The sequence below is a fragment of the Hyperoodon ampullatus genome (assembly GCF_949752795.1).
Source record: "Hyperoodon ampullatus genome assembly, chromosome: 2".
NCBI classification, from domain to species: domain Eukaryota; kingdom Metazoa; phylum Chordata; class Mammalia; order Artiodactyla; family Ziphiidae; genus Hyperoodon; species Hyperoodon ampullatus.
The window spans coordinates 147,502,420-147,525,998 of NC_136915.1; the positions used below are offsets into that span (position 1 = coordinate 147,502,420).

The 23,579-nt window shown below is 38.3% G+C and overlaps 1 protein-coding gene and 1 pseudogene across 2 annotated transcripts in view; one reads left to right on the forward strand and one right to left on the reverse strand.

Moving 5' to 3' along the window:
- CR1 (complement C3b/C4b receptor 1 (Knops blood group)) overlaps positions 1–22,114 on the reverse strand; it is a gene marked incomplete at both ends in the record, with an annotated part of 113,346 nt that extends 91,232 nt beyond the window's left edge. The window contains 3 exons of the mRNA XM_079723145.1: positions 7,998–8,083; positions 21,251–21,350; positions 21,970–22,114. Of these exons, the coding sequence (XP_079579271.1) occupies positions 7,998–8,083; positions 21,251–21,350; positions 21,970–22,114 (331 nt within the window). The remainder of the gene's footprint in view (positions 1–7,997; positions 8,084–21,250; positions 21,351–21,969) is intronic.
- LOC307066078 (uncharacterized protein C9orf40-like) lies at positions 22,113–22,865 on the forward strand (annotated as a pseudogene). The gene is made up of 2 exons: positions 22,113–22,121; positions 22,208–22,865. The product of its transcript is annotated as an uncharacterized protein C9orf40-like (transcript).
- The last annotated feature ends 714 nt before the right edge of the window (positions 22,866–23,579 follow it).

Sequence of the window (23,579 nt, forward strand, 5' to 3'; positions counted from 1 at the left end):
GCGACTGATTTGTTTCTGATTTTTATGTTTATCTTAGTATAGTTTTTAGCACTTGTTATAATTGGTGGATTTGTTTATTGGTTTCGCTGCTCTCTTCTTTTTATTATTATTATTTTTTATTTTAATAATTTTTTTTTCTTAAATTGTTTTTTCTTTCTTTTTTTCTCCCTTTTCTTCTGAGCCATGTGGCTGACAGTGTCTTGGTGCTCGGGCCTGGCATCAGGCCTGAGCGCCCGAGGTTGAAGAGACAAGTTCAGGACATTAGACAACCAGAGATGTCCCACCCCACATAATATCAATTGGTGAGAGCTCTCACACAGATCTCCATCTCAACAATAAGACGCAACACCACCAAACATTCAGCAAGCTCCAGTGCTAGATGCCCCATGCCAATCAACTAGCAAGACAGGAATACAACCCCACCCATTAGCAGAGAGACTGTCTAAATTCACACTAAGTTCGCAGATACCCCAAAACACACCACAGGACGTGGCCCTGCCCATGGGAAAGACAAGATCCAGCCCCCCCCACCAGAACACAGGCACCAGTCCCCTCCACCAAAAAGCCTACACAAGCAACTGCACCAACCTCACCCACTGGGGGCAGACACCAAAAACAATGGGGACTACGAACCTGCAGCCTGCAAAAAGGAGACCCCAAACACAGTAACTTAAACAAAATGAGAAGACAGAGAAATATGCAGCAGATGAAGGCACAAGGTAAAAACTCACCAGACTAAACAAATGAAGAGGAAATAGGCAGTCTACCTGAAAAAGAATTGAGAGTAACGATAGTAAAGATGATCCAAAACCTTGGAAATAGAATGGAGAAAATACAAGAAACATCTAACAAGAACCTAGAAGAACTAAAGAGCAAACAAACAATGATGAACAACACAGTAAATGAAATTAAAAATTCTCAAGAAGGAATCAGTAGCAGAATAACTGAGGCAGAAGAATGGATAAGTGACCTGGAAGATAAAATAGTGGAAATAACTACCACAGAGCAGAATAAAGAAAACAAAATGAAAAGAATAGAGGACAGTTTCAGAGACCTCTGGGACAACATTAAACACACCAACATTCGAATTAGTGGTCCCAGAAGAAGAAGAGAAAAAGAAAGGGACTGAGAATAAATTTGAAGATATTATAGTTGAAAACTTCCCTAACATGGGAAAGGAAATAGTCAATCAAGTCTAGGAAGCACAGAAAGCCCCATACAGGATAAATCCAATGTGAAACATGACAACACACATATTAATCAAACTATAAAAAATTAAATACAAAGAAAAAATATTAAAAGCAGCAAAGGAAAAGCAACAAATAACATAGAAGGGAATTTCCATAAGATAAACAGCTGATCTTTCAGCAGAAAGACAGAAGGGAGTGGCAGGACATAATTAAAGTGATGAAAGGGAAAAACCTACAACCGAGATTACTCTACCCAACAAGGATCTCATTCAGATTTGAGGAGAAATTAAAACCTTTACAGACAAGCAAAAGCTAACAGATTTCAGCACTACCAAACCAGCTTTACAACAAATGCTAACAGAATTTCTCTAGGCAGGAGACACAAAAGAAGAAAAAGACCTACAATAACAAACCCCCCCAAAATTAAGAAAATGGTAATAGGAACATACATATCTATAATCACCTTAAATGTAAATGGATTAAATGCTTCAACCAAAAGACATACACTGGCTGATGGATACAAAAACAAGACCCATATGTATGCTGTCTACAAGAGACCCATTTCAGACCTAGGGACACACACAGATTGAAAGTGAGGGGATGGAAAAAGATATTCCATGCAAATGGAAATCAAAAGAAAGCTGGAGAAGCAATTCTCATATCAGACAAAATACACTTTAAATTAAGACTCTTAAAAGAGACAAAGAAGGACACCACATAATGATCCAGGGATCAATCCAAGAGGAAGATATAACAATTGTAAATATTTATGCACCCAACAAAGGAGCACCTTAATACATAACACAAATGCTAACAGCCATAAAAGGGGAAATTGACAGTAACACAATCATGGTAGGGGACTTTAACACCCCACTTTCACTAATGGACAGATCATCCAAAATGAAAATAAATAAAGAAACACAAGCTTTAAATGATACATTAAACAAGATGGACTTAATTGATATTTATAGGACATTCCATCCAAAAATAACAGAATACACATTTTTCTCAAGTGCTCATGGAACATTCTCCAGGATAGATCATATCTTGGATCACAAATCAAGCCTTGGTAAATTTAAGAAAATTGAAATTGTATCAAGTATCTTTTCCGACCACAACACTATGAGACTAGATATCAATGACAGGAAAAGATCTGTAAAATATACAAACACATGGAGGCTAAACAATACACTAATTAATAACCAAGTGATCACTGAAGAAATCAAAGAGGAAATCAAAAAATACCTAGAAACAAATGACAAAGGAGACACGATGACCCAAAACCTATGGGATGCAGCAAAAGCAGATCTAAGAGGGAAGTTTACAGCAATACAATCCTACATTAAGAAACAGGAAACATCTCAAATAAACAACCTAACCTTGCACCTAAAGCAATTAGAGAAAGAAGAACAAAAAAACCCCAAAGTTAGCAGAAGGAAAGAAATCATAAAGATCAGATCAGAAACAAATGAAAAAGGAGTGAAGGCAACAATAGCAAAGATCAATAAAACTAAAAGCTGGTTCTTTGAGAAGATAAACAAAATAAACCATTAGCCAGACTCATCAAGAAAAAAAGGGAGAAGACTCAAATCAATAGAATTAGAAATGAAAAAGGAGAAGTAACAACTGACACTGCAGAAAAACAAAGGATCACTAAAGATTACTTCAAGCAACTCTATGCCAATAAAATGGAAAAACTAGAAGAAATGGACAAATTCTTAGAAACGCACAACCTTCCGAGACTGAACCAGGAAAAAATAGAAGATATAAGCAGACCAATCACAAGTACTTAAATTGAGACTGTGATTAAAAATCTTCCAACAAACAAAAGCCCAGGACCAGATGGCTTCACAGGCGAATTCTATCAAACATTTAGAGAAGAGCTAACACCTATCCTTCTCAAACTCTTCGAAAACATAGCAGAGGGAGGAACAATCCCAAACTCATTCTATGAGGCCACCATCACCCTGATACCAAAACCAGACAAAGATGTCACAAAGGAAGAAACCTACAGGCCAATATCACTGATGAGCATAGATGCAAAAATCCTCAACAACATACAGGCAAACAGAATCTGACGGCACATTAAAAGGATCATACATCATGATCAAGTGGGATTTATCCCAGGAATGCAAGGATTCTTCAATACACACAAATCAATCAATGTGATACACCATGTTAACAAACTGAAGGATAAAAACCATGTGATCATCTCAAGAGATGCAGAAAAAGCTTTCAACAAAATTCAACACACATTTATGATAAAAACCCTGCAGAAAGTAGGCATAGAGGGAAGTTACCTCAACATAATAAAGGCCATATATGACAAACCAATAGCCAGCATCGTTTTCAATGGTGAAAAACTGAAACCATTCCCTCTAAGATCAGGAACAAGACAAAGTTGCCCACTCTCACCACTATTATTCAACATAGTTTTGGAAGCTTTAGCCACAGCAATCAGAAAAGAAAAGGAAATAAAAGGAATCCAAATTGGAAAAGAAGAAGTAAAATGGTCACTGTTTGCAGATGACATAATAGTATACATAGAGAATCCTAAAGATGCTACCAGAAAACTACTAGAGCTAATCAATGAATTTGGTAAAGTAGCAGGATACAAAATTAATGCACAGAAATCTCTGGCATTCCTATACACTAATAATGAAAAATCTGAAAGAGGAATTAAAGAAACACTCCCATTTACCGTTGCAACAAAAAGAATAAAATACCTAGGAATAAACCTACCTAAGGAACAAAAGACCTGTATGCAGAAAACTGTAAGACACTGATGAAAGTAATTAAAACTGATACAAACAGAGGGAGATATATACCATGTTCTTGGACTGGAAGAATCAACATTGTGAAAATGACTCTACTATCCAAAGCAATCTACAGATGCAATGCAATTCCTATCAAACTACCAATGGCATTTTTCACCGAAGTGGAAGAAAAGATTACACAATTTGTATGGAAACACAAAAGACTCCAAATAGCCAAAGCAATCTTGAGAAAGAAAAAAAAAAACAAAAACGGAGGTGGAAGAATCAGGCTCCCTGATTTCAGACTATACTACAAAGCTACAGTAATCAAGACAGTATGGTACTGGCACAAAACAGAAATTTAGATCAATGGAACAGGACAGAAAGGTCAGACATAAACTCACACACATATGGTCACCTTATTTTTTATAAAGGAGGCAAGAATATACAATGGAGCAAAGACAGCGTCTTCAAAAAATGCTGCTGGGAAAACTGGACAGCTACATGTAAAAGAATGAAATGAGAACACTCCCTAACACCATACACAAAAATAAACTCAAAATGGATTAAAGACCTAAATGTAAGGTCAGACAGTATAAAACTCTTAGAGTAAAACATAGGAAGAACACTCTTTGACAAAAATCACAGCTACATCTTTTTTGACCCCCCTCCTAGAGTAATGGAAAGAAAAAGAAAAATAAACAACTGGGACCTAATGAAACTTAAAAGCTTCTGCACAGCAAAGGAAACCTTAAACAAGACGAAAAGACAACCCTCAGAGTGGGAGAAAATATTTTCAAACAAAGCAACTGACAAAAGGATTCATCTCCAAAATATACAAGCAGCTCATGCAGCTCAATATCAGAAAAACAAACAACCCAAGCGAAAAATGGGCAGAAGACTTAAATAGACATTTCTCCAAAGAAGCTATACAGATTGCCAACAAACACATGAAAGGATGCTCAGCATCACTAATCATTAGAGAAATGCAAATCAAAACTACAATGAGGTATCACTTCACACTGGTCAGAATGGCCATCATCAAGAAATCTACAAACAATAAATGCTGGAGAGGGTGTGGAGAAAAGTGTCTCTTGCACTGTTGGTGGGATGTAAATTGATACAGCCACTCTGGAGAACAGTATGGAGGTTACTTAAAAAACTAAAAATAGAACTACCATACCACCCAGCAATCCCACTGCTGGGCATATACCCTGAGAACACCATAATTCAAAAAGAGTCATGTACCACAATGTTCATTTCAGCTCTATTTACAATAGCTGGGACATGGAAACAACCTAAGCGTCCATCGACAGATGAATGAATAAAGAAGATGTGGCACATATATACAATGGAATATTACTCAGCCATTAAAAGAAATGAAATTGAGTTATTTGTAGTGAGGTGGATGGACACAGAGTCTGTCATACGGAGTGATGTAAGTCAGAAAGAGAAAAACAAATACTGTATGCTAACACATATATATGGAATCTAAAAAAAAAAAGGTTCTGAAGAACCTAGGGGCAGGACAGGAATAAAGACAGAGACGTAGAGAATGCACTTGAGTACACGGTAAGTGGGAAGGTTAAGCTGGGATGAAGTGAGAGAGTAGCACTGACATATATACACTACCAAATATAAAATAGATAGCTAGTGGGAAACAGCTGCATAGCACAGGGAGATCAGCTTGGTGCTTTGTGACCACCTAGAGGGGTGGCATAGGGATGGTGGGAGGGAGATGCAAGAAGGAGGGGATATGGATGTATGCATACAGCTGATTCGCTTGTTTATACAGCAGAAACTAACACAACATTGTAAAGCAATTTTACTCCAATAAAGGTGTTAAAAAAATTGTAAACACAAAGAAAAGTAAATAATTCTAAATACAAAAAAAAAAAAAAAGAAGAAGAAGAAGAAGATACACAGATGGCAAAAAAGAAAACAAGAAATTCTGCCAAGCCTCCTTTGCCAGAAGGAGAGCCTTCCTCCCTGGTCTGAGGAGAAAAGCCTCCTCTTGCCTGAAGAAACTAACAGCCTCTCCTGTGGTAGCTGTCCTGATAGGACTGCCGTGGAAAATACAGAATGCTCTGTTAAATTTGAATTTCAGAAAAACAAGAATATTTCTAAGTATATCCCAAATATTTCATGGCACATATTTATACTACAGAAATATTTGTTGCTTCTCTGAATTCAAATTTAATTGGGCATCTTGCATTTTTATTTACTAAGTCTGGCAACCCAAATTGCAGGGACTGCTGATTTTCCTCAGGACCTATCCCTACCACCTTGCATTGTTTCTAGTCCTCTAACCAGATTCAAGCCCTGACAGGACCAGGGAGATTTGGGGAAATAAAACTTATGACCTGTGAGAAAGTATAAAATGCAGCAAAAGAATTGAGATTCTGAATTCAATGTGTTAGTTTGAGTGTGGCCTAACAGAATGAAGTTGAAAAGCAGAACATTATTAGTGTACTGCAGAGGAAAACATCCTGTGGCCTAGGGACTTAGGAATGCTAGAGTGGATTTATTATGTAAGACCTGTTCATCTACTCCCTAATTATCTCCATGGTGCACATAGGTTGAAAGTGAGACCTTTTACCCAAGGCTTTGAGAAATACATTTATGCAGAAGTTTCAGCATCCTTGAAGAACTCTATGATGGCTATTCTCCATAGGCTAGGAATGACAGTAGGAATGGTAGCTATTAAATGGGGTTACCTGAATCCAATGGGGATGAAAGGACCTCAGGGTCACAGAGGCCAAGTGGTAGCACTTAACTGTCAGAGACAACTGAAGCAGAAATCAGAATGATTTTCCTGCAAAGATCTTTGTCATTGGCTCATTGATCATAGAATCTCTAAAACTGAAGCAGATGGATAGTGGCCTAAAGTTTTAGTTGATTTGTATTAGCAGAGAAGATCTAGGTCTAGTGAACAGAAGTCTGACTTGAATCACTACAAAAGAGAGTTGTGGTTATTTGTCAACCAGTTCTAAGACTTGAGAACCAGTTTAGAGACCCAGAGCAGCTTCAATAAAACAGGAGACTGGCTCTTCTTGAGGAAGAGGAAGCAACTGCTGCACAGCCAAAATGTATACTGTAAGTTTCCTCCCTATCATTCACCAAGGAGGCTTAAAGCCACTTGCCAGGGTTGGATATACAAAAGGTTACAGAATTAAAGATAGAGACAAAAATATGGAAATATGTCAAGGTGTATTATTTTTAATATAGTATTTAATATTGTATAGTCTTGTATAAATTGTGTATAAAACATACTATTTTGTCATCTTATTTTCTTCACAGAAATATATATAATACTCATCTTTATAAATATTAAGTGTTTTTCCATAATATCTTTTTATGGCTGAATAAATTTCCAATGTATGGATGTATTTCTTCTAATTCTGCATGGCTATTTTATGCTTCTTAGGGAATTCTCTGTAGTCACTTTTAACATGTTTTTTGCTTCCAATAGGTTATTTCCAAACCATATTAGGAACCATGCAGTGCATTTAGGTTAGTTTAACATGTTTGCCATTATAAAGTATGCTGCAATAAAAAGTTTACAATCTGTTTATTTTCTAAGTATAAATTCTAAGAAGCGGGTCAAAATGTAAGCCCATTTTTGAGGCTTATATTACATTATGACTTTCAAGAGAGTGTGTTGAACCACTGGCACGTGAAAGTGTGAATTCCTCCACAGCTTCATCAAACCTCAAAGAGCATCACTTTAAAAATCTTTACTAATTTTCTAAGCAGGATGGTTATTATACTGGGGATGGCAGAACCAACATAATTCCAAATTAACTGAAGTAAAAATAAAGTTTGAAGACTTTTATGCATTTAAGTCCTGAGGTTCAGAAAAGGCACAACCCAGGATAAAGAAGAACTTAAGAAAACAGTTGCCAGGACCCCACATGTATTTTTGAGACCATTATAGCTGTCTTCAGCCATCTGAATGACAGAATGCAAAAATCAATTAAGATTTTTATAGCTCCAGGGGGAAAGTGAGAATTTATTGGTAAAGGTGATAGAAAAGAATATTTCAACTCACTCTCACAAATAGGTGGGTCATTATCCCAGGTGACAGAGTTGCCAGAGATGACGCATGCAGCAGAGGATTTACCGATGAGTCGGTATCTAGAGGCAAAGAATAATGAATGTTATAATCTAAATAAACACTTAATCCTGCTTAAATTGCTGCTTACAAGAGATTACAATCTTGGAGAATTCAGAAGGACAATTTCCATTTGTCAAAGTACTATTGCTTTCCCAACTTTTGTGTCTTTATTTGGACTTTAAAATTATCTTATTCATGCCTTCTAAATTAGATGAGATGTCTCTTCTTTATTAGGTTAAAGCACATTTTTTATACACATCTAAGATAAATAAGATTCATCAAACTATAACCAAAGGAAATCCAAGCAAGACAAAAACAGTAGAACACTTATTTCATATCATAAATTTTAGAGACAGAAATTCTCAATTAGTACGCCACAAGCTGTTCAAAGTTTGCCATACAATTTGGAAAACCTGATGACATTTATTTTTACTTCAACTGAAATTTTCTATAGTCATGGAATATTGGGCTGAACCATTCATGAAAATTGGTGGAGAGTAAGGCTGAACTTGATACTACTGCATGTTAAGACGAATAGTGTCAAGTAACAGTCAGGTGTTATTTGGTATAACTGAGAACACTGCCTTATGAATATATAAGAAACTATGGCGGCACAAACTTTATTCAAACATCAAAATGGGTCAAATGGAGATCAAATGAAAAGAGCTGTGGATGTTTTTGAAGAAACCTGAAGCACTGTTACATTGAAGCAGTGATTATGTTGTATTTATTAATGCCTTCAGTATTGTTTTCAGGTTTTTAATGCCTTCCAGTACACCATCAAAAATGAAAATATTCTAAATTGCACTGAAAGAGTTTGATAGTTTCTGGCCTTACATTTAGGTCTTTAATCCACTTTGAGCTTATTTTTGTGTATGGTGTTAGGGAATGATCTAATCTCATACTTTTACATGTCCCTGTCCAGTTTTCCCAGCACCACTTATTGAAGAGGCTGTCCTTTCTCCACTGTACATTCCTGCCTCCTTTATCAAAGATAAGTTGACCATATGTGCGTGGGTTTACCTCTGGGCTTTCTATCCTGTTCCATTGATCTATCTTTCTGTTTCTGTGCCAGTACCACACTGTCTTGATTACTGTAGCTTTGTAGTATAGTCCGAAGTCAGGGAGCCTGATTCCTCCAGCTCCGTTTTTCGTTCTCAAGATTGCTTTGGCTATTTGGGGTCTTTTGTTTTTCCAAACAAATTTTGAAATTTTTTGTTCTAGTTCTGTGAAAAATGCCAGTGGCAGTTTAATAGGGATTGCATTGAATCTGTAGATTGCTTTGGGTAGTAGAGTCATTTTCACAATATTGATTCTTCCAATCCAGGAGCATGGTATATCTCTCCATCTATTTGTATCATCTTTAATTTCTTTCATCAGTGTCTTATAATTTTCTGCATACAGGTCTTTTGTCTCCTTAGGTAGGTTTATTCATAGATATTTTATTCTTTTTGTTGCAATGGTAAATGGAAGTGTTTTCTTGATTTCATTTTCAGATTTTTCATCATTAGTGTACAGGAATGCCAGAGATTTCTGTGCATTAATTTTGTATCCTGCTACTTTACCAAATTCATTGATTAGCTCTAGTAGTTTTCTGGTAGCATCTTTAGGATTCTCTATGTATAGTATCATGTCATCTGCAAACAGTGACAGCTTTACTTCTTCTTTTCCAATTTGGATTCCTTTTATTTCCTTTTCTTTTCTGATTGCTGTGGCTAAAACTTCCAAAACTAAGTTGAATAAGAGTGGTGAGAGTGGGTAGCCTTGTCTTGTTCCTGATCTTAGTGGAAATGGTTTCAGTTTTTCACCATTGAGGACAATGTTGGCTGTGGGTTTGTCATATATGGCCTTTATTATGTTGAGGAAAGTTCCCTCTATGCCTACTTTCTGCAGGGTTTTTATCATAAATGGGTGTTGAATTTTGTCGAAAGCTTTCTCTGCATCTATTGAGATGATCATATGGTTTTTCTCCTTCAACTTGTTAATATGGTGTATCACATTGATTGATTTGCGTATATTGAAGAATCCTTGCATTCCTGGAATAAACCCCACTTGATCATGGTGTATGATCCTTTTAATGTGCTGTTGGATTCTGTTTGCTAGTATTTTGTTGAGGATTTTTGCATCTATGTTCATCAGTGATATTGGCCTGTAGTTTTCTTTCTTTGTGACATCCTTGCCTGGTTTTGGTATCAAGGTGATGGTGGCCTCATAGAATGAGTTTGGGAGTGTTCCTTCCTCTGAAATTGTTTGGAAGAGTTTGAGAAGAATGGGTGTTAGCTCTTCTCTAAATGTTTGATAGAATTCGCCTGTGAAGCCATCTGGTCCTGGGCTTTTGTTTGTTGGAAGATTTTTAATCACAGTTTCAATTTCAGTGCTTGTGATTGGTCTATTCATAGAGGAAAACATAGGCAGAACACTCTATGACATAAATCACAGCAAGATCCTTTTGGACCCACCTCCTAGAGAAATGGAAATGAAAACAAAGATAAACAAATGGGACCTAATGAAACTGAAAAGCTTTTGCACAGCAAAGGAAACCATAAAGAAGACCAAAAGACAACCCTCAGAATGGGAGAAAATATTTGCAAATGAAGCAACTGACAAAGGATTAATCTCCAAAATTTATAAGCAGCTCATGCAGCTCAATAGCAAAAAAACAAACAACCCAATTCAAAAATGGGCAGAAGACTTAAATAGGCATTTCTCCAAAGAAGATATACAGACTGCCAACAAACACATGAAAGAATGCTCAACATCATTAATCATTAGAGAAATGCAAATCAAAACTACAATGAGATATCATCTCACACCAGTCAGAATAGCCATCATCAAGAAATCTAGAAACAATAAATGCTGGAGAGGGTGTGGAGAAAAGGGAACACTCTTGCACTGCTGGTGGGAATGTGAATTGGTACAGCCACTATGGAGAACAGTATGGAGGTTCCTTGAAAAACTACAAATAGAACTACCATATGACCCAGCAATCCCACTACTAGGCATATACCCTGAGAAAACCATAATTCAAAAAGAGACATGTACCAAAATGTTCATTGCAGCTCTATTCACAATAGCCCGGAGCTGGAAACAACCTAAGTGTCCATCATCGGATGAATGGGTAAAGAAGGTGTGGCACATATATACAATGGAATATTACTCAGCCATAAAAAGGAACGAAACTGAGCTATTTGTAATGAGGTGGATAGACCTAGAGTCTGTCATACAGAGTGAAGTAAGTCAGAAAGAGAAAGACAAATACCGTATGCTAACACATATATATGGAATTAAAAAAAAATGTCATGAAGAACCTAGGGGTAAAACAGGAATAAAGACACAGACCTACTTGAGAATGGACTTGAGGATATGGGGAGGGGGAAGGGTAAGCTGTGACAAAACGAAAGAGAGGCATGGACATATATACACTACCAAACGTAAGGTAGATAGATAGTGGGAAGCAGCCACAGAGCACAGGGAGATCAGCTCGGTGCTTTGTGACTGCCTGGAGGGGTGGGATGGGGAAGGTGGGAGGGAGGGAGATGCATGAGGGAAGGGATGTGGGAACAGATGTATATGTATGACTGATTCACTTTGTTATAAAGCAGAAACTAATAAAAAAATAAAATAAAATAAAATTTAAAAAAATAAAAAATAAAAAATAAAAAATAAATAAATTGCACTGAAAACACACATACACACAAACAGACAACAAATTGAGTAAAGGAAAGCTGCAGTCTTTCCACTGTGTGTGCACCTCTTCCTTCCTGTTTGCCATAGGAGCGGAGAATCATGGAGACTCCTCTGGTTTTTGACTTCATAAAGATTATTTCTTAAAGTGCTCTTTTTGATTTTCTAATCAAGAGGATTGGGATAAAAATGGTGAAGCAAGTTCTAACTTGAGTCGGCAATTCTTCTGAAACGTTTTGTTTTGTTTTATTTTTTTGCATGTTGCCACATGATAGAAGAATGATTTATGAGAACAAATTCCATAACAAATCATATAAAATAACCATTTTCTGAAAGACATCCATAAGGCCACTTGAGGACAAATGCACAGAGGTTCCCCCAAGAAGCTAGACAAATAAGTTACCAATCCCATGTCTGGTGTGAGTGGAGGAGCCCTCCTGCTGCTATCTTGAAGTCTAGGTCTCACCAACCAGGCTCTGCTGATGCTGCCATTGCAGGCAGAATAAGGCTCACATGCGGGGGCATGAGATATGTCAGTGCACCCAGGTTCCGCTATTGACACAGCTGCTGGTGGACTGGAACCTGCTGCTTCCCATGGGTGTGTGACATGGGAAGGATTTCTCCTTATGCTGCTAATTTAGGCAGATTGGGCCACCACTATCACTAAGTATGGGTCTCCCTACTACATCCCTGCTGAGCTTTCCCTTCCCCAGTCCTTTAACAGGGGAGTAGGCTTCTCTCTCTTTCTGCTTGTTGACTGTTCTGGCTTACAGTCTTCTATAGCACCCATCCTGAGAGATAAAAAGAAAACGCAGGGAACTCACTTCAGGGTCATTCTTTAAGTTCTGGGGTCCTTAGCCAGTCCACTTTCTTTCTACCTTTTGTGGTCCTTTTATAGTTGTATGTTGAACAATTTCTAGGGTATTTAGTTATGTGTAGAGAGAGAAGCAGGGAAAAGTGAATCTGGAACTGGAATTTCAGTAACAGCTCTTTAAAAGCTGATTACAAAAGTTAATACTCAGTCATTGTAGAAAAAATGTGAAAGATACAGAAAATTCCAGTAATGGAAAAAAATTACCTAAACTGTATCTTACAACATAGTTAATGGTTTAGAGAAGTGCTTCTCCAAAGTTTTATTTGCATAGAAATCACCAGGGGATCTTGTGAAAATATGATTCTGATTCAGTGGGTATGAAAATTCTGCATTTCTAACAAGCTCCCAGGAGATGCTGACCTTGCTGGTCTGTGCACCATACTCTGGGTCAAGAACTTACAGAAAATTCTTTCGGTTTCTTACATGAAGAGATATACATGTAACATGGATGTCAGCTGTCAAGTAGGTGACATTAAACTGGGCCAGGACCTATATTTCACAGCTGTGTGAGAGGCCTTTTCCACACACATGATTACTGTGTGTCTTAGGGCTAATTTCCCCATACTTCTCTCTGCTTCCACTTTCCTGTGTCCCTCCCTGCTGGCTTTGGGTTCTGCACTACATTTTATCTAGCAGCCATGCCCAGGATTTTTGTGGGTTTCTCCTACAAATCCACTTGCTCAAAGCATTTGTTGTTGCATTGGGGGGAAGTTTTAGGGAGTGTTACACTAGGAAGTGAATGCCATTAGGCATTTTATTCCATCCCTCACTTGTATCTCTCCTCCTTCTTCTCTGGAAAAACAAGCAACTTCCTCTCCTTTCCTTACACAGAACAGTCCCTTTGCGGTCTCACCTTCTTTAAATATAACGTCTATCCTAAAACTGTTTTCATTATATACAATATTGTTGGGTAGGACACCTACATTTGCTTTTCAGATTTCCTTTTGGGGCCTTATTGAGATCGACAGTCCTGGGTTCTCTGTTTACCCCTACCTGCCCACCATGAGTTCTCAGACTGGTGAGTTTGGGAGAAGGAATAGAGCAATTCATCTCAAACTTCTGCATCTTGTGCCTCATTCCCACTCTTCATGCCTGCAGAGAGGATGTATTCTAGTTGATTCTCTGCCATGTGCTAAGGGGCTTCTCCTACCCCTGTGGTGAGTGGCAGTGGAGGTGGGATAGATGCGGGAAGCTTACAGTTGTTTAGCTGTGTCTGAGAACAGGTAATTACATTATGGGATTTTAAAAATTAGGTCATTTAGCCCTGACCTAAAGTTATATTCTCTACTAATCTCTTTCAGCAATAAAGATATAATTTGATCTTCATCTGTCTGATGCCTCAGCTGGTCCAGAAATTTGGTGGTGAAGATATATGTATTGTTTATTGGAATCCCTCAAACCCCAGCAAATATATTATAATCAATCCCCAATATTTTTATTGGCAGAATAATATTCCATCCCATGAATGGACTGTAATTTACTCAAATAATCCCCTGTTGTTGAACATTAAGATGTTTTCCATTCCAACCTTTCCAAGCCTTTAGAGTCTAAAAGACTTCAAAAAGGAAGACTGTTAAGTTTGACTTCTTGGCAAAAGTGTATTGCCTAAACTGTGTTAAATGGTATAAATTTGTATAAATGTATACTGCCACCAGGAGTTTATGTCAATGCCCATTACCCTGAACTTCAAAACTAACAGCTACACAGAGGGATTTTTGTGTATTTTGTTTATTGCTATATCTCCAGCTTCCAGAATAGTACCTATTCTTAGTATTTGTGGGCTCTGAATAAATACTTTTGGATTGAATAAGTGGTTAAAGTAGCATATTATTGTTATTTTCATTTGTATTAATTTTATTAATAGCAAGGCCAGATTCTTCCACATGTATTTACCATTTGTACCTTTTTCTTTTAATTGTCACTTTGTATCTTTTGATCATTTCTCTATTTAGGTGTTCATATTTTGTTTGTAAGGGCTTTTTATATATTTTTGTGGTTTTTCATTTGTATTTTATTTGTTTTTAGTATTTGTGTATGTGTCAATTCTATTAACCTCTCTGTGGATTCTGCCTTTGCTTGAAATGAACCCACTGACTTGGAATGTTCCTAAATCTGATACATATTTATTTATTTAGACATATTTATTATTTTCAGTTGTGTTTAAGCCATGACTTCTACAGACACACTGGTAGGCAGGGCTGATCCCCAGCCCAGCTTGTCTGTGAGGCCTGGTTGCCACTTCTGTGGGCTCGCTAGTGGGAAGGGCTAGGTCCCCATAATGCAAAGTTATTACAATATTACTGCCTATATTCTCTATGCTGTACATTACATCCTGTGATTTATTTATTTTATAACTGGAAGTTTATACCTCTTGATCTCCTTTACCTGTTTCACCCAACCCCCTATCCCCCTTCCCTTTGATGACCACCAGTTGTTCTCTGTATCTGTGAGTCCATTTCTGCTTTGCTTTGTTTTGTTTGTTCACTTGTTTTGTTTTTTGGATTCCACATATAAGTGAAATCATATTTGTCTTTCTTTGTCTAACTTATTTCACTTAACATAATGCCCTCTAGGTCCATTCATGTTGTCACAAATGACAAGATTTCATTCTTTTTTATGGCTGAGTGATATTGTTTTGTATATATACTCCATCTTCTTTATCCATTTACCTATCAATGACACTTAGGTTGCTTCCATATCTTGATTACTGTACATAGATATATTTATGTTATGTCCTCTTCTTGGATTTATCCCTTTATCATTATGTAATGTCCTTCTGTGTCTTCTGTTACAGTCTTTGTTTTAATATTGTCTAATATTATTATTTTGTTTAATATAAGTCTGCTGTTCCAGCTTTCTTTTTGTTTACATTTGTGTGGAATATCTTTTTCTATCCTTTCACTTCCAGTCTGTGTGTGTCTTTAGATTTGAAGTGAGTCTCTTGTAGACAGCATATATATGGGTCTTGTTTTCTTAATCCATTCAGCCACCCTGTATCTTTTTTTTGGGGGGGGTATAGTTGCTTTACAATGTTGCATTGGTTTCTGCTGTACAACAAAGTGAATCAGCTATATGTATATACATATCCCCTCCCTCTCGGACCTCCCTCCCACCCCCCTCCATCCCACCCATCTAGGTCACCACAGAGCACTGAGCTGAGCTCCCTGTGATATACTGCAGTTTCCCACTAGCTAGCTATTTTACACATGGTAGTGTATATATGTCAGTCCCAATCTCCCAATTCATCCCAACTCCCCTTCCCCCCACATGTCAACATGTCCGTTCTCTATGTCTACGTTTCTATTCCTGCTCTGCAAATATGTACCTGTACCATTTTTCTAGATTCCACATTATGCCTTAATATACAATATTTGTTTTTCTCTTTCTGACTTACTTCACTCTGTATGAGAGACTCTAGGTCTATGCACATCTCTACAAATGACCCAATTTCATTCCTTTTTATGGCTGGGTAATATTCCATTGTATATATGTGCCACATCTTCTTTATCCATTCATCTGTCGATGGACATTTATATTGCTTCCATGCCCTGGTATTGTAGATAGAGTTGCGATGAATATTGGGGTGCTTGTGTCTTTTTGAATTATGGTTTTCTCAGGGTATATGCCCCTTAGTGGGATTGCTGGATCATATGGTAGTTCTACTTTTAGTTTTTTAAGTAACCTCCATACTGTTCTCCATAGTGGCTGTATCAATTTACATTCCACCAACAGTGCAAGAGGGTTCCCTTTTCTCCACACCCTCTCCAGCGTTTATTGTTTGTAGATTTTTTGATGGTGGCCATTCTGACTGGTGTGAAGTGATACCTCATTGTAGTTTTGATTTGCATTTCTCTAATAATTAGTGATGTTGAGTAGCTTTTCATGTGCCTCGTGGCCATCTGTGTGTCTTCTTTGGAGAAATGTCTATTTAGGTCTTCTGCCTATTTTTGGATTGGGTTGTTTGTTTTTTTGATATTGAGCTGCATGAGCTGCTTGTATATTTTGGAGATTAATCCTTTGTCAGTTGCTTCATTTGCAAATATTTTCTCCCATTCTGAGGGTTGTCTTTTCATCTTGTTTATGGTTTCCTTTGCTGTGCAAAAGCTTTTAAGTTTCATTAGGTCCCATTTGTTTATTTTTGTTTTTATTTTTATTTCTCTAGGAGGTGGGTCAAAAAAGATCCTGCTGTGATTTATGTCAAAGAGTGTTCTGCCTGTTTTCCGCTAAGAGTTTTATAGTTTCTGGCCTTACATTTGGTCTTTAATCCATTTTGAGTTTATTTTTGCATATGGTGTTAGGGAGTATTCTAATTTCATTCTTTTCCCAGCATCACTTATTGAAGAGACTGTTTTTTTTCCATTGTATATTCTTGCCTCCTTTGTCATAGATTAGGTGAACATAGCTGTGTGGGTTTGTCTCTGGGCTTTCTATCTTGTACCATTGATCTGTATTTCTGTTTTTGTGCCAGTACCATACTGTCTTGATTACTATAGCTTTGTAGTATAGTCTGAAATCAGGAAGCCTGATTCCTCCAGCTCTGTTTTTCTTTCTCAAGATTGCTTTGGCTATTTGGGGTCTTTTGTGTTTGTTTCCATACAAATTGTTAAATTTTTGTTCTATTTCTGTGAAAAATGCCACTGGTAATTTGATAGGGATTGAATTGAATCTGTAGATTGCTTTGGGTAGTAGAGTCATTTTCACAATATTGATTCTTCCAATCCAAGAACATTGTATCCTTTGATTAGAGTATTTCATTCATTTACATTTAAAGTAATTACTGATAGATAAGTACTTTTGCCATATTATTAATTGTTTTATGGTTGTTTTTGTAGTTCTTCTCTGTTCCTTTCTTCTTCTCTTGTTCTCTTCCCGTGTGATTGGATGACTCTCTCTAGCTTTATGTCTGTATTCTTTTCTCTTTATAGTTTGTGTTATAGGTTTTTGGTTTGTAGTTACCATGAGATTTACATATAGCAACCTATGTATATAGCAGCCTATCTTAATTTGATGGTTGCTTAAGTTGGAGCACATTCTAAAAGCACTGCATTTTTACTCCTTCCCCCATTTTATGTTTTTGACATAATATTTTACATCCTTTCATTCTGTGTATTGTTTAACTAATTATTTTAGATTTAGATGGATTTTACTACCTTTGTCTTTTAAACTTCATACTAGCTTTATAAGTGGTAGATCCACTACCTTAACTCTGTGTTTGCCTTTACTAGTGAGATATTTTTCCTTTCATAATTTTTTTTTGTTTCTAGTTATGGCCTTTTCTTTTCCATTCATAGAAGTTCCTTTAATATTTCTTGTAAAGCTGGTTTAGTGGTGAAGAACTTTTAGCTTTTGCTTGTCTGGGAGGCTCCATCTCTTCTTCAATTCTGAATGATAACTTTGTTGGGTAGAGTATTCTTATAAGTTTTTTCCTTTCAGCACTTTGAAAATATTGTTCCAGTCCCTTCTGGCCTGTAAAGTTTTTGCCCAAAAATCAGTTGATAGTCTTATGGGGGTTTCCTTGTACATAACTTGTTTACTTCTTGTTCCTTTTAAGATTCTCTCTTTATCTTTAACTTTTGACGTTTTAATTGCAGTGTGTCTTCGTGTGGGTCTCTTTGGCTTCATCTTGTTTGGGACTCTCTGTGCTTCCTGGATTTTAATGTTTGTTTCCTTTGCCAGGTTAGGGAAGTTTCCAGCCATTATCTTTTCAAATAGGCTTTCTGTCCCTTTCTTTCTCTTTTCTCCTTCTGGGTCCCCTCTAATGAAAATGTTAGTATGCTTGATGTAGTCTCAGAGGTTCCTAAGGCTATCTTCATTTTTTAATTCCTTTTTTTCTTTTTGCTGTTCCAATTGGGTGATTTCCACTACTCTGTCTTCCAGATCACTGACCTGTTCTTCTGCATCCTCTATTCTGTAATTGATTCCCTCTAATGTATTTTTCATTTCAGTTATTGTATTCTTCAGTTCTGATTGGCTCGTTTGTATTTTCTATCTCTTTGTTCAAGTTCTCACTTTGTTCATCCATTCTTCTCCTGAGTTTGATGAGCATCTTTATGACTATTACTTTGAACTCTTTATCTTGTAATTTGCTTATCTCCATCTTGTATATTTCTTTTTCTGGGGTTTTATCTTGTTCTTTCACTTGGAAGGTATTCCTTTGTCTCTTATTTTGCCTAACTCTCGGTGTTTGTTTTTTAAACATTAGGTACATCAGCTACATCTCCCAACCTTAAAAGAGTGGCCTTATGTAGACAGTGTTATGTAGAGCCCAGTGGCATAATCCCCCCTGGTCACCCGAGCCAGGTGCTCAAGGCTAACCCCTGCATGGGCTGCCTGCATCCTCCTGTTGTGTTTAGGCCATGACTTCTACAGACACACTGGTAGGCAGGGCTGATCCCCAGCCCAGCTGTCTGTGAGGCCTGGTTGCAACTTCTGTGGGCTCGCTAATGGGAAGGGCTAGGTCCCCAGAATGTGAGCCACTTTGGAGGAGAACTGGTCCTGGGCAGAACCATGTACCAGGTAGGATGGGGTGGGAGCTTCTTTAGAGGGACTGGTTGAGGCAGGTGGGTTGGGTTGGGCAGGTACTTAGGGGAACGTTGGGGTGTGGCACACAGTGTTACCTGTGTTGATGGAGAGTGACAGAAAGGCACCTATCAGCACTGGGCCAGCTAGGTGTAAGGAGAAAAAAAAATGGCACCTACCAGCACTTCCATCCCCTGGTACCTGCCCCAGAATTAATCAATAAATCTCCTCCTCATAAAGCCAAGGCATTTTTTAAGTTGCTGCTCTGTCTGTGCTGGGACCCAGAGCAAGTGAGCCCTTCAAGAGCAGTCTCCCGCTGCCCTCTGGCTCCCCTGAAACATAAGCCTGCTGGTTTACAAAGCCAGACACTATGGTGGTTTGTCTTCCCGGTGCAGGTGCCACAGGCTGGGGAGCCCAGTGTGGGTTTTGGACCCCTCACTCCTCAGGGGGGATCCCCATGGTTGTGATTTTCTTCTGGCTTGTGGGTCACTGCATTGGGGGGGTGTTCTGACTAGACCACATCTCTTCCCCTCTTCTTCATCTCAATGTGGCCTTTTCTTTATATCCTTAGTTGTAGAAAATCTGTTCTGCTAGTCTTCAGGTCACTTTCAGAGATAGTTATTCTATATGTAGTTGTAGTTTTCGTATGTCTGTGGGAGAAGGTGAAGATTTTTCTACTCCACTGTCTTGATCTGGCCTCCAAATAGAGACTGTTTTAATTCCAAACAGAGATTGTTTTAATTCTCCTTTCCAATCTGGATGCCTTTTATTTCTTTTTCTTGACTAATTTCCTGGCTAGAACTTCCAGTATAATGTTAAATATTTGTGTGACAATTTTAATTTATATAAATGTGTATGTGATGTGGTATACATGTGTATCTGTTTATGTGTGTGTGTATGTGCTGTAGAAATATATTTCTTAGTTGTTGATCATGTTAAAATAAGTTTGAAAACCACTGTCCTAGAGAAACTTTTGCCCATGTGTACTAGGAGACATGTATGAGTATCTTTATATCAGGGATGCTTATAATAGCCAAAACAAAACAAAGCAAAACAAACTAGAAATAATCAAAATATCTAACAACAACAAAAAAAGAAATAAATTCTTCTGTATCCAGACAAGTGAACACTATCCTAAATGAAAATGAATTAACCACAACAACATGAATGAATGTCAGAAACAAACTATTAAATCAAAACCAATTTGCAAAGATGTTCATATAAAATCATGTCATTTATATAAAGTTAAAATATGTATAACTAAAAATATAATGATTAGGACTATGTACGGGAGAAAATGGAAAAGAAATGCGAGGGATAAACAAAATTCAGGAAGGTGGTTACTTCTGGAGAAGTTTTGGAGGTGAAGGAATGGAAATTGGGAAAAGCACATAGTCAGCGTCAAAGGTACTAGTGATGGTTTTTAAGGTGGCTGGCATATGCATTGAAATTCATTTTATTGTTATTACTATTTCTATGTTTCACTTATGTTATTTTGCATGTATTGTAAGTAATAATAAGTAATAAAAACAGAACAAAAGTTAAGATATAAGGTGTCCCTATTTCTTTCCTAAATTGGTTGTCTCCCCTACAGATAAGCCAAGAGTATGTCCACAGCAAGATTCCTGTATTGTGTACACTTCTGGAGAGGTGCTATAACAATTAAGATTTGCCCATCCACCTCATCTACTCCATCATCCCAAATAAACAACTCTTTCCTACTTTTTCCTGAGTCCAACATTTCTATCTCTTATTGCTTTGAGTTAAGAATATATGTGTGTTTGTTCCACTTACTTCTTTAGAAGGCTGGTCCTTCTCATCTAGTAAATGCTTCACTTGGCTTTAGGTGCATTAATTTGGTGTGCAAACACTACCCTCACCCCTCCAATTTCTAGCATGGTTACAGGTTTTTTCCTATTTTTTCAAATATTTGTTTAGTCATTGCAAGGGTAGTTAAATGCCTGGATTCAAGGCACAACTTCTACTTAGAAATCTTACTGCTATGTTTTAAATGGACAGGTAGTTTGACTTTCCTTTCTGAGACTACTGTTTAGAGATCAGTGTTACAATTCTAGAACTGTCATTCCAAACAAAGCTACTGCCAACTCACCCTTCATTACAAGAATAAGTAACAGTTGATCCAAACTGGGTGTCTTTGTTGATGTCCATTTTGCCATTTATGAGCTCTGGAAGAGATCCACATGATTTACCTATGGGAAAGAAGCAGAATGTGGGGACTGGGTGTAGAATACTCTGAACGTCTGTTAATACATAAGGTCCCAAACTGGCCATAGCTCTTGTAGTTCTATAGATTTGCCACCTTGAGGAAACTCACAAGACTGCCTCAGGATCAGCCACCTACTAAGCACCACTTTCAAAAAGACCTCCCTTCCAGATCTCATCCCCATATTTTTTTGCCTCTTAGAAAGATGTAAACTTTGCTTATTACTAAAATGCTTACTCTGTAATTCAACCAGTGTACATCAAAAGTCTTGAAGTTTGGGATTCTCTCCCCACCTACACATTTCTTTCCTCTCCTGAGTCATTCATTACTTAGTTTCAGGTGTAAAAATGGGACACCCCTACTGAATTGAGATTTTCCCTCAGTCATGCCTTGTGATGGTCATTTCTCATGAAATGAACTTGTAATGAAGGTGCTAGGGACTCAAAGCAGTAGGAAGATATGACCTACAAGAATAACCCTCACATCTTTTTATACCTTAGGCAAAGTTACCAAGACACGTGTCTTTGTTTCAAAATTTGAACGACTGATCAGATCTTAAGGATTATTGACACAGACAGAGGAGTCCTCAGTCTAGAGTTACTTACGCCTACAGTTGTTTTCAGGGCTTGACCAGACAGAGTTTTGCAGGCAGGTGATAGAGAATTCTCTTCTGTAGTAACCAAGGCGGCATTTATACTTCAAAGATGTCCCAACAGGAAACTCATCTTTGTCAATCAGTTCTGTAGGCATGGCAAATGTAAGGTGCACCGGGGATTGGCATTGACCTGGAGAGCAAGACCACAGGGACGTCAAAGTTAGTGGAGAGGCCCTCCACTCCCACAGCTACGGGAGTGCCGCCCCCGGCGGGCTCCGCCAGAGCCGTCAGGGCCCACGGGCAAGCGGCGTGCTGCCGAGCCCCTGACGTTCCACGTGCCCTGGAATTGGCTCCTGCTCCGCGACTTTCCTGAGAAGCCGGCATGGCCACGGCTTTGGATCCCGCCGCCGGGGGTCTCGCATCCCGGGCAGGCGCTCGGCGTCCCGGAGCTGCCCCGAAAGCGTAAAATCGACGCGGGGGCTATGACTGAGCCTTCGGTTTCGCCCAGCAAGCGCCGCGACGGCGGGGACACTGGCGCCCCGGACGGCGCGGAGCGTGAGGGCCGCGGCCTGGAGACCGGCGAAGCGCCGCTGCTGCAGCCGCCCGTGCGGCCCCGCGGGCCGGGGGAGGGGCGGTGGCGACGAAGGGGCGGGGCGCGCAGACTCCCTGCGGGGAGACTGGGGGGCCGCGCCGCGCCAGCTCAATGAAGAATTTTGGCAGTATAACAGCTTCCAGTGACGGAGGAATCCTTTACCACCTATTGATCTGGCAGACATTGAAGGTGTAAGTGAAGACAACCCGACAAAAACACTTCCAGGCAAGAATGAAGTGGTTGAGATTAATATGGAGTCCTGCCAGAAGGAGCTGAAGAAATGGGTTTTTCTGAATTTGAGGAGACATCTCTAAGTGAATTTATGTCTTCTTAAGGAAAAAAGTTATTTTCCATACTTGATGTGATATCATTCCCAAACCTGAAAAATGAGGAAACGTTGTTTTAAAGATAAATGCCTGCAGTCACTACTGTAACTCCCAATAGGGATTTGTCAAGGGTATAGCGCAGTTACAGGAGAAGTATTTTATGTATGCATTCTTAAGAAAAATTTATGTTTAGGTTCTAAATTTGAAGATATCAATCTTATACAAAGGAATTCTGACAGTTTTAGAAATAGATGGGAAACATTCAGATATTCCTCTTCTTGCACCAAAAAGTTAATTTGTGCTACATGAAATGAATATTGTTTGATAATAGTTTATTAATAAAATGCTTTCTAATACATTTCATCGACTCTTCTTCGTTGAACAAATAGCTGACTTAAACATCTATGCAAACTTAAAATGTGGGAGATTCTTTCTGAAATCTGGTATTGTTTTTGTTTTGTTTTGTTTTGTTTATTTATTTTGGCTGCACGCAGGTTTTCTCTAGTTGCGGTGAGTGGGGACTACTCTTCTTTGCAGTGCACAGGCTTCTCACTGTGGTGGCTTCTCTTGTTGTGGAGCACAGGCTCTAGGCGCAAGGGCTTCAGTAGTTGTGACACGCGGGCTCAGTAGTTGTGGCTCACAGGCTCTAAAGCGCAGGCTCAGTAATTGTGGCTCACGGACTCAGTTGCTCTGCGGCATGTG